At 36.6% G+C, this 17,572-nt stretch overlaps 1 protein-coding gene across 1 annotated transcript in view; it reads left to right on the forward strand.

Moving 5' to 3' along the window:
• The first annotated feature begins 8,023 nt into the window (after nt 1-8,023).
• LOC118753267 (carbonic anhydrase-related protein 10-like) overlaps nt 8,024-17,572 on the forward strand; it is a 163,275-nt gene continuing 153,726 nt past the window's right edge. The window contains exon 1 of the mRNA XM_036488146.1: nt 8,024-8,080. Within this exon, the coding sequence (XP_036344039.1) occupies nt 8,024-8,080 (57 nt within the window). The remainder of the gene's footprint in view (nt 8,081-17,572) is intronic.

Genomic DNA, 17,572 nt, shown 5'->3' on the forward strand with positions numbered 1-17,572 from the left:
CATACATATGTATGTTTGAAGTTCGATTACACAACGATTTGTTTTCGGTTTTGGACAAACGGTTTAACTGCCCAGCCTTACATATATGTATATACAAATGTTTTTTGGTTTGAAGTGGGTGTTGCTGTTACGAAAAATAAACTTTAATGAGTTTTCCGTTTTTTAGCCGCAAACACCATCGTAACCAAAATGCGGCTGAAAAAGTTTTTAAGCCGCCAGAGCAGCACATCATACATACGCGTTAAAGCATTAATACATATATGAAATGAAGAGCTGGGAAGCGCCATCCCTTCGGCAGCTTTACTCCATGGCGCAGCTTAAGTTTTGTGTGGGAATGTCAGCCGTAGTCAGTTATTTTCTCTCTTCCAGTATTTCGAAGAAGTATGTGAGCGTCGGAAGTGAATCAGGTGTGGCCTTCGCACTGTCTTAGACTTTGGCTGTCCATGATGAGGCCTCTGTTATGCATCGGTCGCGACCGCGTCTCAGCGGTTTATGTTCGCGCCCCAGCCCATGCCCATGGCCTATGCTCTGAACGAAAAAGCCTCATGGCGTTTTTTATCCGGTACCTTATTATTTTTATATCAACGATCGCAATACTAATAACTGATTTTAGCTGAACACCATTCCGACAGTCGGAGGATCTTCGCCAGCCTTAGAGCAGAGACATGTTAAAAATTGAGCTAGCTTTTTCAAAAAGTACCAAATACTTGTACCAGCGCACTTCACAGAGGGTATACAAAAAACGAACGCAGCAAAAACTTGCGAAAATGGCAAATTTGTGGCAGCAACCAATCAAGTGTGGCAGCAAATTAGTAAAAGTTTGTGCTTGTAATTTTTTTTTTTTAGTTTGAAATGTTACTAAGCTCCCTTTAGTTGCATATTCTCGTAAATTAAATTTTTTTCTCAATTTGCTTCAAAGTTGGTTTGCATATTTGAGGCCAGAAACGGCGCGCACGGGTTTTTGGGAAATATTGCACTGGCGACTTATTTATACTTAGCTGAAGAAAGACGAGGCACAAAAAGTGATTTTCATTAATAACAACAAAATGTTGCAAGCAGCGTCCAATTGAAAAGTTTACATACTTACATAATAAAGCAAACAACAAAAAAAAGAGAATAAATTGATTCGGCAAAAACACAAAGTTTGACACTCGTTATGATGTCATGAAAAAATTAATTTGCAAGCGGCTTGATTGTACATATATATGTATGTGTGCACATATGATAATGTTGAGCTTACATCGTTTTCATTTTCTGTGCCATATTTTTGCCGCAAATATAAAAGCCCAAATATGTTTACGACTTTTTGCATTCGAAATTCGAGAGTTGCGCACATTTATGTACGTGCGTATGTATGTAACTTGCCTTCCATTTAATTACATTTCATAGCATTTTTTCCTCCAACACTCAACATTTGCCTTTGTAATGAATTGCGGTAGGAAAATAATAGCAAAAAAACAGCAGAGCAAATAGTAGGCTAAAGCGGGTAAAACACCAAAAACAAAAAAACACGAAAAAAACACGAAAAAATACCGATGCAAACAAACCAAATAAATGGAACGGTTATGTTTAAATACGAGTACTGGTGAATGTGTGTCTGCGCACAACTCTTCATACGCGCGAGCGCACAGCTGCTGCCGCTAACACAAAGCAATCAAAAAACTTTTGTTATATTGCGGTGAAAAGTCATCAGTGACCAAGTAGCGGCAAAAGCAGAAGCAAAAAAAAAAAACAAAAGCACAAAAAAAAGTTTGCTACATCGAAATTATGCCACCTACAACACAAACAAACAAAGGAAAAAAAAATCGAAGCGGCGCGGCGCAAACAACTGTTGCCACCCAAAAACTATCGCAATCAACGAAAGCTGCAGCGCATATAACTGTTGCTTTGCTGCCTGCAGCTTTCCACTTCTCGCTAGCCACTCGAAAGCGGTGCAGCAGCAGAGACAGTGAGGAGCAGAAAAAATTCGTCGCTGCTCTAAATTAAATACAAAAGTAGTCACTGTGTCACAAGCGTCTGTTGACAGGCTTCAACGTGGCACCCTTAGTCGTAAGAAGAAAATATAACAAACATGTACTAATATTTGTTGCTCTTAATGTGCAACAACAACTAAAAGTGTAATAATGATAGCAGGCCAAAGAAAATATAATTAACAAAAAAAAATATGCCTCCTTTGGAAAGTCTCTATAGTGCAATGTTGCCGAAATTACCATTGGGCACCGGCGTAGTGCGCCAACATTGTGTTGTTATTGACATTTAAAAAAAGTAGGCTAGCCAGATGCTTTCGTTAGATTTAATATTAATTACCAATTAATTTGTCTAGTAGCCATTACAACTGTTCTGAAAAAGACAACGTACGTGCGTATGCACATATGCATGCATGCATAGGGTGGTACTTAAAATATTCAAATCTAAATTAATTATGGGCATCCCTTCATGTAATTGGTAAGTAGAAGACATCCAAGAAAATTACAAAGTTTTCTAAAAATTTTTAAGGGGCGCTACCAGGTTATAAAAAATTTTATGCTAAAAAATTAAAAAATTAAAATTTAAAAAAATTTAAAAATTAAAATTTTATGCTAAAAAATTTTTTAAGTGGCAAAAATTTTAAAACATTTTTAAGATATACTATACTATATATATAAGGTAAATTATAAGTCAAAGTAAAGATTTTATCGAATTTTTTCGATTTAAAAAAAGTTAAATTTTTTCAAGCCCTGGTAGTGACCTCTAAAAATTTGTTTAACATTTTTAAATTTTCGTGGAGATTTTTATTTTGCATGTATGGTGCCTCATGTACAGTGGCAGTGTAAAATGGATGAATGGTGTTTAGTTTTTAATATTTACAATATTTTTCAAGCTAAATTTTTATTGATATTTTTTGTATAAATATGGTTCATGCTCTAACAAAAACTATATAAATCACACTTTTAAACTTTATACAGAACCTAGAAAAATTTCACAAAGATTTATCTAAATTTTAAGCTTTTTAACCAGCTATTTTAGAAATTTTTTGGGTATGCAATCAATGCGCTTAAAAAATTCTATTAAAATAATTGGAAGTGTTGAGCAGCTGAAAAATCTTATTGATTTTTAATATTTTTTGTTTTTTTTTTTATAGCGGCATTTTGCACTTTTTTCCATATTAAACATGAATTTCTTGTGGAAGAATATGCGAAAGACCGTTTGCGAAGAAAATAGAAAAAGTCAACGCCGGTTTTACTAAATTCCTTATTTTTATGAAAAGAACTGCAAAAGCCGCCACAAAAAAAAAATTAAATCAATGCGTTTTTTTGGGCGCTCAAAACTTGAACTTGCTTTACTAAAATTTTTTGAGCCTGTTAACTGCATACCCAAAAAAATTCTAAGAATTCTGGTTAAGAAGCTCGAAATTTAGATACAAATTTGTGGAATTTTTCTAAGCTCTGTATAAAGTTGCAAAATGTGTGTTATATATAGTTTTTGTTAAAGCACGAACCATATTTTTATAAAAAAAATATCAGAAAAACTTTAGCTTTAAAAACATTTTAAATATTAAAAACGAAAAACCATTCATACATTTTTGAAAGCCACTGCACATACATACATATGTACATATAAATTTGGGGATACTGGATAGGTTATTTGGAAAGGAATGTCACTCATACGCCCTGTACAACATTAACTGGGGTGAACGACAATTCTCGGCGACGGAGTCTCTCTCCTTTACATGGCTGCTGTGGTACACGTTGTAAGGCCCCACTTATTTTTCGTCTGGTCCCCTCCATCGCATTTCTTGGATTACGCCGACACACAGTGGAATGTCCCCATATAACATGCGGCCAAAAATTGTAACCGTACTAAAAATCAAATAAATCTCACTGGTTTTTTTTGTGTCAATGCCTTCTCTCGGCTGAGAAAAAAAACGCTAAAGTATTCTTTTTGCATTTATTTCAATCAATGGAGTTCCAGAAACAAGCACAACAAGAAATAAATCAATTATTTGAACGCTTATTTACGCGAAAAAGTATCGAAATCACTCATTTTATAATGAAGAGTTTTTTACTATGACGCCAACCTCCTACAAAATTTTTTCAGCCCCAAGTACTAAATTTTATGAATTTTAGGGAAAATAAACAGACAAATTTATTTTATTTCTAAGGACGTTCCTATTTCTTCCTTTTAAAAATGATAAAATGAAAACATTTACAATGCGTGCATACCAAATTATCTGCGTGATATATATTTGCACTGAAACTATCAGTTTGACCTACATCTTATAAAACAAAAGCTAAGCTAAGGCAAGCAGGACTTTTGCCAATGAAAGCGGATCTCGTCCAGAGAAGCATCCACTTTTGGCTGATCGCTGAATCTAATTAATAGATCCACTTATAATTCTCTTCAATTTCCATTTTAGGTACATATCAGAGTCCTTTACTTCGGCTATAGAATAAATAAATATTCAATAAATTATACAGGAGGTTTGTCTATGAAAAGAAGAATATAGGCTGAACTTGCAGTTCCTCGCATTTGGATATATTTCAGATAAGACACGCATATTTAATGTTTACTTGTCCTATATTTAATTTAGCTCGCTTCCTAGGAATAATAATTCTTTTTGTTTTTGGTTAGTTGGACATTTTTCTATGAATTCGCTTAATTGGTTTTTCGAATTCGCTAATCCGTTTGCACTACTTCTGGCTGCTGTAGTCTCATTATGCGACGTCACACTTAGTCTTCCCAAGGACATAAACCAGACGTGCAGCTGAATGCCCTCAAATCGTAGCCCGCTAAATGTTTGCCGTGGCCGTCACCAAAACAAAAGTGTCTCATGCGAGGCATTCTTCTCCCTTTCATTGGCTTTTTTTTTTAAGTAGCGGACCTCAAATCTTGCGCACAATCACTTGCTTGAACCGGACGCAAAAGAGTTGTGTTTGGCCACTCCCTGGTGAATGACGATCAAAAACTTTCTCAACTACTCCTCGTCAACCGTATTAAAATACTTCATCCTTCAATCACTTCGGTATGCTGCAAAAGAGGGGTCTAGCTAACCCATCCAAGCAAAAATAAGTGACGTGACGAAAAGTGCAACATTCTCATCTCGGCTGGGTAACTCATACGCCATGTAGGTACGTTTGATTACAAATTTCCATGATAAATGGGAACCCCAATATGTGTCCGCCATTTAGAATTTTTTAAATCTGATTTCGGATTCATGATCAGTGACATAAAGATAGTAAAGTTCTAAGAGAATACAAACGGCTTTGAATTTTTTGTCCCCCATATTGGCTCCGCCATTTCGAATTTTTCTAATCCGACTACAGATTCGTAATCAACGTCCCCGATATGCCACGAGTAACGAGTTCTATATGAATCCAATAAATTTTTTTAAAAATCTTCCTTCATATTGGAACCGCTATTTAGAATTTTTAAAAGCTGACTGTACATTCGTGATCAGCGACCATAAAAAACATTAGAATCCGCCTTGATCTAATACCTGACAACTGTTTTCAAAAACTGAATGACAAATTTATTTGCGCGTTACACATCCTATTTGATATATCATAAATTTACGAGTCTTTTGACATGCTTTACGTCAATTTCTATCCCACAGAATTTTGGGCAGAGCTTTGGTCCTTTTGACATGGGACGTCCGATATATATTTTTTGAATTGTAATTTGAACTTGGAATTCCAGATCGATAAATTTTTCTTGAATACCCTGAATAATTTTCCCTTATTAAACAATATCTGGCCTTTATATTACCGTTTAGTTTATGTCACTATCAGGTTTGGATCGGGAGATATTTGTTTTTGCATATTAGACCACCCTCCAATCAATGATGATACGCACGGTAATTGATCAGTATCAGGAAAAAAGGGAAGGAAGAGAGACTTTTTTAAAGGTAGGAAAGAGTGAGAAGAGCTTGGCATTTCGGGAAACACGTTGACCTTAGCCACACCACAACCGAGAAGTTGGGAGGGACCGTGCCTTCCTAGCTCCAGCATTAATACCAAGAACGATGTCAGCGTGAACATCAAATGAAGAACTTGGTACACTGAGGGAAATAATGCATAGTAAAAATGAATACTTTATATTTGGTTATCGTTTAAAAATTTTCGTATTTAAAAATAATATTTTCATACAAAATTTATTACGCACGTATTTGACTGTTCACATCTGAGTATGTATATGTAAGTGTACATACGCACCCCAAGCATGCAGAGCGCCGCTCTGAGAGCGGCAACAACACACACATCCATACATAGTACAAATCGCGTGCTGTGGTGTTGATGGATATTCAACATTTGAAAGCAAATTTATATGTCTGGGTGTAGCTGAGTGCGCAAAGATGCTTGCCACAAGTTGTTGATATCCGGAGATGGTCGGGTTCGAATTCCACTGCAGGCAACATGCAAATTAAATTTTTTTTTTTAGTTTTTGTCTTGATTATTCACTTCGCGGATGCTTTTTCAGTATGAACGAGGTCATTTTAATATGCGCGTAATTGAATTGAATATTTACCAATATACAGTACTTTCGTTGACGTTTATAGTAAGATCAATTACGTTTCTATTTGATTTTAATATTTTTTTCCCTCAGTGTAGGTAATTGAAAAGTACAGCCCCCAATCTGAACGTATAAAAGTTGTTATAATAAAAAGGATTTGGGGGCTTTTGATGGATCTATTCAACGCCAATCTATAGAGCTACAAGGCTGTTGAACAGGTGACGAAGAAGATGCAATGAGGAGTTGGACCCGATTTCTAACGACATAGCTAAGCGCATAAAAATGCAATGCTTGCACTGTCTTTGACACGCCGTACGTGTGGATGATTATGCACCCGTGAAAAGATTCTTTGATTTATTACCATTAGGTGAACATTAGGTGAGGCAAGCACGCAAATGAATGAAATGGAAAGACCAATCGCAGACGAACCTACTAGGCTCGGATTGCACTTTGGCGGAACTTTGCAAAGGAGATAAGCAATTCACAAAGTTTTTTGGTCTTGGCCCGAGCCGATAAGCGGTTTTAGTGTCAAATAAGAAACAGAAGTAGTCTATAATCCTACTATGATGGGAGAATGCAAACTGCGCTGGAATTTCTTAAAATTTTTCTTTGCGAATAACTAGACTAAGCGGGTAAATTTTTATTATTTTTTTAATAAATTGGGAAAACCTAAGCTTTTCCACTAAATTTCTTTATCGCTTAACTAATGTAAACAAAAATGAATTCCATAAATATATTCAAAATTTATGTCGTTAAGTTTAGAGCAAAAGTTAAAAAACAAAAAACACAAAAATTCACTAATTTTTCCAAACATGGTTATTACTTTAAATCATTCAGGTGTAAATTTCATTACCGCAATCAAACGGTTTTGCATAGTTCACAGAAATCCCATTATGCAAAACATACATATAAGCCGACGTCTAAAATGTGCCACCAAATGAAAATATCAATTTAAAAGCTGCCACTCAGTGAGGTTAAAAATCTGTAAGTGTAAACCCGAATTCACACAGATCAACCCACTAAAACAACGGAGACCGTAATGTGTGCAATATGCCACTTGCAACAGGAATCGCTGTCACATGCGACAGCAACAAACTAACAACTAAAAATGGACTTGAAAATTTTAATTAAATCAACGAAAATTAAAATTTTCCAATTCCTGCGCATCGCTGCATTTGGAGTGCAATTGATTTGCCACGCGTTTGCACACACAAAACCAAAAACAAAAACGAAAACAGTAGCACTAAGTGCGTTGAATAGCTACTCTAAGGCACACACACTCCAACATAAATATTTATGTAAAAGTGTATGAGTGGCAAATATGCTCCCCCGGCGAGGTTATGCTCGGGCAGTTTGTGTTTTTACCTTTGATTGATTTCACGGCGCGCATAGCTCAGCAGTGGAATATAAACATATGCGCACACATACATATGTACATATATTTGTATATGTGCGCGTCCTTCAAAAATCGTTTAACACAAACTCAATCAAAAATGGGCAATTGTGTGCAGGAATTGAAATTTAATTTAACAAAATGGCCACTAAATTACGTTCACAACAGGACGGGCCGGTCAAATGGCCAAGCAATGAAGTTAGCGTTAGGAATTGGGGCGAGCGGAATAGCAGCGGTTACATGGCTGACCGGATATGGAGAGCAAAATAGTGGTCAACGTACACGCGAGCCAGCTGACTGATTCGCCGGGAGGGAGGGCAAAGAGTATGCTATTCACAAAAAAGCAAAAAACAAAAAAAAATACTCACAGCACATTTTGCAACAAATCAAACACACTTCAAAAGTCATCAAGCCCGGGTGGCCGGGTGATTCGGGCGGAGATTGGCGACCGCAAACGAATTGCTGGACATGTGCGTGGCACATTGAACATTGAACTAAAGAGTGTTAGGGCTACGGGAGAGGCAGGGCGGGCATACAAAACTTGCTGGCTAATGTGGTAGTGAAATCAAAATAGGAGGTGCATGTGGCATGCATCATATTGCACATAACAAATGACCGAATAACAGTACGAATATGCGGAAAACACTTGGCGATTGGCAGTAAAGCTGGAATGAGGATGGCAGCCTAGTGGCAAGCAGCCTCGACATTTGAGTGCATTTTACATACATATGTATGTATATACATACATAGGTACAATAATACCCAAAATCACAAAAATTGAGTTAGCGCGAACGGACGAACTTGCAACGTTGCAGTTGTGGTCGCCAACATTGGCAGGCCGTTAGCCGGTAAGCCAAGTTGACCACACAAAATAGTAGTAGAGCTCACATGCCACAGTGGTATGTTGAAAAATCAATAGTGCATATGAGTATACACACACACACACGCACACACAAACATGCATAGAGCGGTTAGCGGTTGAGGGGCAAGCAGATGGACGAAAACTGAATCACCGATGGCTACCGGCTGCTGAACGATTTGGCAACCAAATCAAAAACACATTTGCAATGCGAATGAAATGAAAATGAAAATGGAAATGAAAATGAACAGTTCTAAAATTTAATGCAAACACTCAGCCACAAGTCAAAAGTGAAGGCACAAACCTACGCATGCACACATTTTTAATAGCAAGTATTTACATGTGAGTTTATCAATAAAAGTTTAAATATTTAGTTATAAAAACATATTTATGCTCCATAGAAAAATTTTCCGCTGGAGTTGTTACGAAACTGTCGCAAAGAACTTTTGCCGCTGTTGTTGTTGTTGTTGCAAAGGCACTACTAAACCCCAACTAAATCGGTTAGTTAGTTGTTGTTGTTAAGCTCAACTAACGGTACGGCTAGGAAATGTGCTGTTTCGATGGGGTTGGACCAGAGGCAGAAAGATATTTGCTGCGTGGATTTAAATTGACAGTTAAACAGTTGTTTGGTGTCGTGGGGGAAATGTGCACAATTCGGACATAAATTTATTATATCAGGGTGGAGCATATGAATATGAGTATGAGTATGAGTAAGGTATGATTACGAATGTGAGTATGGATACGAGTAAAAGGATGTATAGAAGTATAAGTAATAATAATATGAATAAGATTATGAGCAATAGTATTAGTATCATCATGAATATAAGTATGAGTACGAGTAAGAGTGTGAATATGGGTATGAAGTTGACTAAGAGTATGAGTATGATTACGGCTGTGAATATGAATATGAGTATGACTAAGAGAATAAGCATGAGTATGAGTATGATCATGAGTTTGAGTATTAATATAGGTGCGCATATATATATGAGTTAAACATGAATGGTGAATTAATGGAATATCCTTTACATAAACCTTTTTTTTGAGTTATAGCTTCATTCATACTCTCTCTCAGGGTCAAATGTTTTAGAGTGATACAGAACAGAAATCTATATTGGATGCGGTAAAAGCGCTATGTAGGTGGAACTCACATTATTCTTAATTCCTAATGCGCGCCGAGTAGGTCTATCCGATCAGAGATCCTTCTCTACAGATATCATCAAAGGGGTTAATGGGGGATTGATAGCTTCTGAGGCAGAGCTTCAGTTAAAATTTGCACGGATGGGTCACAGTCCGTCGTTTTACTTCAATTAATTGTGCCCTGGCTCCCCCATTTCAAGACAAAGACGTGTCTCTTTGAATAGTCCAATCCGGAGAGCACAGCTGTTCATAGCCGGTTAGGTATTTAATAAGCAAATTTATGTTGACCCTATTCAAAAGATCTATATCTTTCCTAGCAAAAGGATAACCAAGAATTCTTACCATTACCTACTGTGTTAACACACGCTTCGAATTTGAGTCTCCCGTTCCGGTCCCACTAGTATAGACGATGAGCCCTCCCCAGCCAATACGTTGGCGGCGTCGTTACCGGCGATCCCTCAGTGCCAGCCTAGTTATACCGTGCTCCTTCCTACCAAAGTTGAAAAGTATCAAAGTACTACTTAACGAGCCTAGAGGTTATCGTCCTGTTTGAAAAGGGGCTTTCTGAAGAGATAGTTTTTCCAAGTGTCAATCTGGCACAAATTGAGATTACGAGTACTCCGGCCTGAGAGACCGTGAATCAAATACCCAATGTGATAGAAAAATTGGTGCCAGATCCAAAGGCATCAGCACCTACTTTGCTCTCCATATTTGATCCATCTGTGCACCAGTATACTAACTGGGATCAAATTCGGGAAAGCTTTGCCCTGGAGTTTCCTTCCAAAGCAGACCTAATTAAGCATAGATTTGGAGAGCTTGCAAATTCCTAGACCTTGCGTTGTGCCTTATTATGAAGAGTAATCTCTCAAATGTCCTCAAAGGTGCTGCTGCTTGGATAAAAATATGGAGCGACCCTAAGACCCGGTTGAACACGTTCTCATTGATCCTGTAACCGAGAGCAGAGCCAAACTTTATTAAAACGCTAAACGGCAGTTATTTTGCAATGTTTATGCCACCAGACTATGCAAGCATAAGCTATGATCGGACGTACTTTAGTAAATTTGGAGTTCAGAACCCAATTTTCGAAGAAAGAGTTTTCGACAGGCTCACATCACACTGGTGGCTATGCTAAGAATGGAAATTCTAACTAGCTAGGGTTTCTCCAAGGGTAACCGAAACAAGGTTAGGATTATACCTTCTCGTAAACGGTACCAATGGACTTGACTATCTCAGCTTATCCCTAATATATGGATCTAGCAGTCTTTCTGTTCGAAAGTAAAATGAGAAATCGCGGCACAATTTACTTTATGTAGTTAAAAACAACAAAAGCTTCATACAAAAAGTTAAAAAATAATGGGTTTTGGAACACATTTATGCCATCTCTTAACAATTTTTTGTTTTTGTGATGACAAACCGGCCGCGGCGTTTTGGCGTCTTTGGTGCAAATTTTCGCTTTTATAATGAAATAATGAGAAAACATTCTTTCTAATGGTATATCCGAGACTTTTTTACTACATCTTCTTGATTTTTAAATCTCTAACCAACATTCATTTGCAGTCCCAAAAAATTGTCTTACACGCATACTTAGTATGTAGAATTCGCCAGCACTTTTGTAGGCTATACATATGTACATACAAAAGTAACAACTACTATCACTGCAGTTAATTTTGTGTGGTCAATTTTATTCATACTCACCCACATACTAACACATATCTTTGCATGAATTTAGAAGTAAAGATGAAAAGAAAAAGCAGGTTTGATAGTTGCTAACTGACGACCATATTTGCTGAGAACTTGAAAACATATTTTCTGCTGGGCAAATATGCTTACCAAATGTATTTGCACGCTTCCAAAATGCACACTCTCACAGCTGAGCATACAAATGTTTGTGCTTTGAGTGATTCGTCCGGCAAAGGAATTCATTCCAAAAATAATGTAAATGCACGCTCACATATCTCTAAGTATGGATTTGTTTGCTTTGAAACCGAGTATCCGGCAAGTAACATACACACATACCCACTTACATACATACATACATGCATACAAGGCATACCCCTTAGAATAAGTACTTGTGTGTGCTCGTGGCAGTCGCATTTCAAGAGACATAAACATTTGCTCTTTTTATGCGTTTGTGCATTCAAGCAAATGAGCTTCGATTGCTTGCCGTCTTTTTGCTGCCTGTCATTTGAGGTTTCTTTCAACATACTCTTATTTAGAAGTGCATCACTAACAGTTGATAATTCGTAACGCTACTAATGCTCATTTACAGTTGCAAACTTATAACAAAAGTTGACGCTGTGGATGAGTAATGTTCGTGAACTACGTCGTATGATAAATTTCGTAGATGAAACAATTTGCTCAGAAGCAGAAAAATCTATGTTTACGTTAATCAATCAAAATAAAACCCAGAGATGAAAGATCCGAATTTTTTATAATTTTCTTTGTATGATACTACTTCATTTTTTTCTTCTTCTTTGGCGGATGGATTTTGATCGAATTATATTTTGTACCAACTGATGGCTATTAAAAACATCAAGCGAATGCAAGCCTTTCTAAACCTGGTCCTTTCATTACAGAGTTGGCCTTTCTTCCCCTGTGCTACCATCAAACGGTACCGTGCAGCTCCAGCAGCTTTGTCGTTTTTCAGCCAGAAAACTTCTATTCGCCACAGACAAGATTTTCGCCAGGTAATAGACTATCTAAAGCTTGCCGGAACTGTACCTACCTTCCCTCAATCGAGCTCTGTTGAAGGCCCCGGGTGGTTTTAGAGTAGCCGTAGCATAATCAGCCTGCTTTGGCTAGGCCATCATGTTCCTTAAAAACATTGTGGATAACAGTTGGCTGAAAATCCACTAGACTCCTATATTTGCAAGGCGCCGCTGATTTCTGTGGAGTATTCACCGAGGACAGTGGTCCCTTGGGAGATGCAATAGTAAAAGGACTGTTTATAACCTTACAGGACGTTTCCAGCTGGACTTGTCCTGTTGGTTTTGTAGTTTCAAAGGAGGACCTTTCATTTGCTGCTCTAAACCACAGAAGCAATGCACATAGCATTTTTCGGCAACAATGTGTGTATTTATATATAAATTTTCGTGAACCTCTATATAGAAAAAGGGTTTGGTGAAAAAACACCAACAAATTTTAATAGGAATTAGAAAGACAATAACAAAGCCGCATCACGAGCACGTGTTTCCACTGGAATGTTGAGATCGTGAGATGGTAGGACATTAAAAATTGCCTGAGAATTTGACGCTCTTACCGCCACGTGGAATGAGAACAGCATACTGGAGTGTGGTGAATTTGTGGCCGAGCCGAGCAGCCGAAAAGCCGAAGACAGAAAAGGCCAGCCGGCGCCAACAGCCAACCAAAGCGGCATGTGAGGTAAAAGCAAGCAAGCAAATAAGGTTTAGAAAAGTAAACAACAAAAACAGTGACGATGACTACCACGACAAGAATGACGACAATGAACAATGCTAACGGCGATAAAAGTTAAAGCAACAGTAAAAAGTGGAGAATGAACAAGCAGAAGCAGCAGCAACAATCGCGGCAACAATCTCTGCAACAACAATAACAACAGCAACAGCAGCAACACAGACACAGATATGAGCGTGCCAAAGCAATGACAGCAACGACAGCAGTGCGATTGTAGTAGGGGATAAGCGCTGGCGATGTCAAACGAATCAGTGCTTTGCTGGGCAAACGAGCAGATACGAAAGGATAACAAGTGGCAGTTACGTTTGAAATGCGAACGCGTGCGGACGCTTAGAGCGGTAGACAAAATTTTATAAGAGTGTTAAAGCACTGTTGTTGAGTTTGGGATAAGTTGAAAAAAAAAAAAAGTTTGGAGGTTCAAAAGGCGATAAGAAGACAGTTTGACAATTATCTGAAATATTTTCTTTTTGTCAGAAAGTGCGCGCGGTCGCAACTTATTTATTATAAATATATATTTTTTTTCTAGCGTGGAAATGTATGCGAGTGTTCAATAAAATTTGCATAGAAATGTTACGAAAAACCATGATGAATATTACACATACTTGCCATGCCACGCAAAACATTTCGAAAAATATTAAGCGCGTAAAAGTAATAATAAAATACCGCAGGATACTTAATTTTATGGCTCCGAACGCATATTTCGCATACGCCGCATGCCAAATAAAATCACGAAATTAACGTGCTTAAGTAACATTATCCTTAATTTTTATTGAATTAAATTTGGTGACAAAACATCAAGATTTATTACGGCAAAAGCAAAAATATTGACACAAAACAAAAAACAGAAAACAATTAGCTTGTCGTCAAAAGCATATAAACAATAGCTACAATAAATAAGTAACGCACAATTTATTGTGACACTGGCGACGGCTGCAGCCATAAAAGCTAAGCGACAGACTAAAAAGGCGCGCGCGGACTCGAAGCAAAAACTGTAACGGCCACCACAAATGACAGGCCACTCAAATTTAATAAACTGTAATTACTGGCCAGTCGGTGACCTTTGCGCTGCAGCGAGGTGCCGTCAAATGTTTGAATTAAAAATTATGGCAAGTATGTAAAATAAAATCATAATTTAAATAAAATATGAACAGCCATTTAACTGTTTAATGATTCCAAAAAAAATTCTTAATAAACTGAAACCCCGAAAATAGGCCGAAGGCCGCAACAAAATAATTATCACTTAACATTGTTGCTTTGCTACTATAAATAAGCTGAATGCTATCACATGCACACACACAAACGCAGCTGCACAGCTATGAATTTCCATTAGAAACCCCCCTAACCGATCGTTGGCAAGCAATTATTCGCGGCTTTAGAAAGCTCTGCTATGCGTAAACTATTTCGTAGTATGTATGTGTGTGTTTATATCCGACTGTAAGCAGCCTTTTACACATTTTTTTTTTTGTTGTTTAATGAGAAGCAGTTAAATAAGCCGGATACGGAAGTGCACGTAAATCACACCAGAAATTAATTGTATGCGCGTTGCAAAGCAACAAATAAACAAAAAAAGGAACAAAACAAATAAAAAGCGGTACAGTGTTTTATGGCCGAACAAGAAATTAACAAATATTAGCTAGGTAACATTAATTTTATATGTAAATAAATAGCAAGCCACGTAAACAGAAAGCGGACTTAGGCTCGAACTATATTCTTACAGAAATTTTTTAATAAGAAAAAAATGTGTACTAGCTTTTGGTGTTTTCTTCAGCATAAAACTGTCTATGTTTTAATGCGCTGGTTAAGTTAGAGAAAGTTAGGTAAGGGTCTTAAAGCTTTGAGTTGGCCAAGTGGAAAATTTATAGACGAGCGATGGACATAGTACGTAGATACTTTTGTAGTACATATAAAGTACCTGATTGTACGCTTAAAACCCATATGTTTAGTGAAAGGAGAGGCCTCATTGCTTAAGTAAATATTATAGATATACTTAGAAGATGCTAAATACTAAATGCTGAACTTTCCAGTATAGATATGCAACTCAAAATAATTAAAAAAAAAATCATTCTTGTTCGTATGCATGGACATTAGGGTCATCCAAAAAAAGTAATGTCGATATTTAGTATTTTTATAGGTATACCGAAAATAAGTATACCCCTGTCGGCAAATTTTGTGTCTCTTTAAAAGATTTTCGATAATAATATTAACTTTTTTTAAAGGTCCCCTAAAAAACCTAAAAAATGCAATGGGTGGCTCCATAAAAAATACTATAGATAATATTAAAAAATGGTAAAATAAACAACTGGGTGTTATTGTTGAAAGTCTCGCGAAAAGAAACAGAGTGTTTTAATCGAAAAATATTAATTTTCAAGAATTCTATACAATTTCCACCAGCAAGGTTTTTTACACATATAAACATTTTTTATTTCAAAATAAAAAACACAGGTATAATTTTTTCGGTATGGAATAATACTAGGGGGTGAGAGTATTAAAATTTCGACTTAACTTTATTTCCCCACACACATTTTTTGACCACCCTAATTTACATGCTTATAACACATGACCTATGATGCGATTATACAAGTTGATGCACATATCGAGTACAAGGTAAACGGGAAGAAAAGAGGGTCGGTTTGAGAGAAAGTAGTATATTTCATATCGATACCTGAATGCAAGACGGAAGATCGACCAATCTCGGTAGCCAGTTCGAAAACGCCCTATCTCAGAAGGCTTTTCAATAACGCCCTACTTCAGAATTTGATTGAAGAACAGGCTATTTCAGAATTTGGTTCAAACCGCCATGTTCTCGAACTGACTGCCGAGATAGGTCGATCTCCTACTTAGGTATCGATATGTACTTTTTTCTAAACAGCATGCTCAGTATCGTATACATATCCAAAATAACTTGCGGTTAAAACTGCGATTTTTACTTAAGCGCAGTTAATATTTTTTGGCTAAAACCACAGATTTACGAAAATAAAAAAAACGTGTACGAGCTGCGACATTTTTACATTACTTCGTATGTAAAATTCTCCGCTGAATTCGAGTACGAGAATATAAAAAAGTATAACAGTTTTTGAGATGTAGCCTAATTTCGGTTATTTGATATGTGAAATAAGTGCATTCTGTAATTTCTACGTTGGTAAAGCCCTATAAATTTTCCAGGAGCTATACAATGATGTGACAAAAACAGAAGTGGTTTCAGAGTGTATGTAAAACTAAGCAATCCTACGAGGGTTTCCTTTCTTAAATATTTTTAAATATAGTCAAATTACGGACCATTACCACCAATTAATTTTTAATCAGAAGCAGTTCCTTGTTGATTTTATTTTTAATTAAAATACGATAACGGGCGTGACATATCGGATATGAAAGATTTTTCCCGCATACAATAATTGTACTGGTAATGCATATCGTCCCCCTCATGCCAGAAGCATGAAATTTACCAATATTGAGTTAACAGATTGACTTGTTTAACCTTTGGATGTTTTATGTTATACCAAAACTCATAATACCATGCGTACACGGAAAACACATATATTATAATGTCAAATAGCATGAGTATAGAGCATTGTAGATTTCCAAAAGTAACGTAACTCTTCTTCTTAACGTTTTTTCGACAGGCTGTATAGGTGTATTTTTGGTTAGTGTATTGGTGTTTTTGGTTAAGTGTGTTAGTGCATTATGATTAAATTGTTATAGAAATAAAAGAAACTAGTGAACCCACGCGGCGTTAAAACGCCTACCTACAAACTATTCCAAATGTTAGTCAGGGTATAAGCGATTCGAGTGTCATATTTCTTCTAAATCCGTGCAGCTGTTTCGCATAATCTAGTTTCGAAACAGGCCAAGGGCTTTATTTTGACCCCTCATATTTCGGAAATAAAAATGGCAGGACATACAATCCATTTCCGAGTGAACTTTTTCAAAGCTCAAATTGAGTTCGAAGCAAATTTGTTTAAATTCACTCAGAAGTGATTTTCAGAACCTATCGCCACATTATACTAAAGCCAGTCTTTCGACATAAGCTACTTTTCCATACGAACACAGATATATAACTTAAAATTTTATTTAATTTCTTCAGTTCTTCTCCCCATCGTTTCGCGTTTTCATAACCTTTTTTCGCCATCTGAAAGCGAAATATAAAGTTATATAGCCGTTTGAACCCATTTACTTGCAAGTAATAAATAAATGAATAAATCAATAAATAAATAAATGAATAAATAAATAAATAAATAAATAAATAAATAAATAAATAAATAAAT

This window comes from Rhagoletis pomonella, unplaced genomic scaffold (assembly GCF_013731165.1).
Source record: "Rhagoletis pomonella isolate Grant_MI unplaced genomic scaffold, Rhpom_1.0 Rhpom_scaffold_00002, whole genome shotgun sequence".
Lineage (NCBI taxonomy): Eukaryota > Metazoa > Arthropoda > Insecta > Diptera > Tephritidae > Rhagoletis > Rhagoletis pomonella.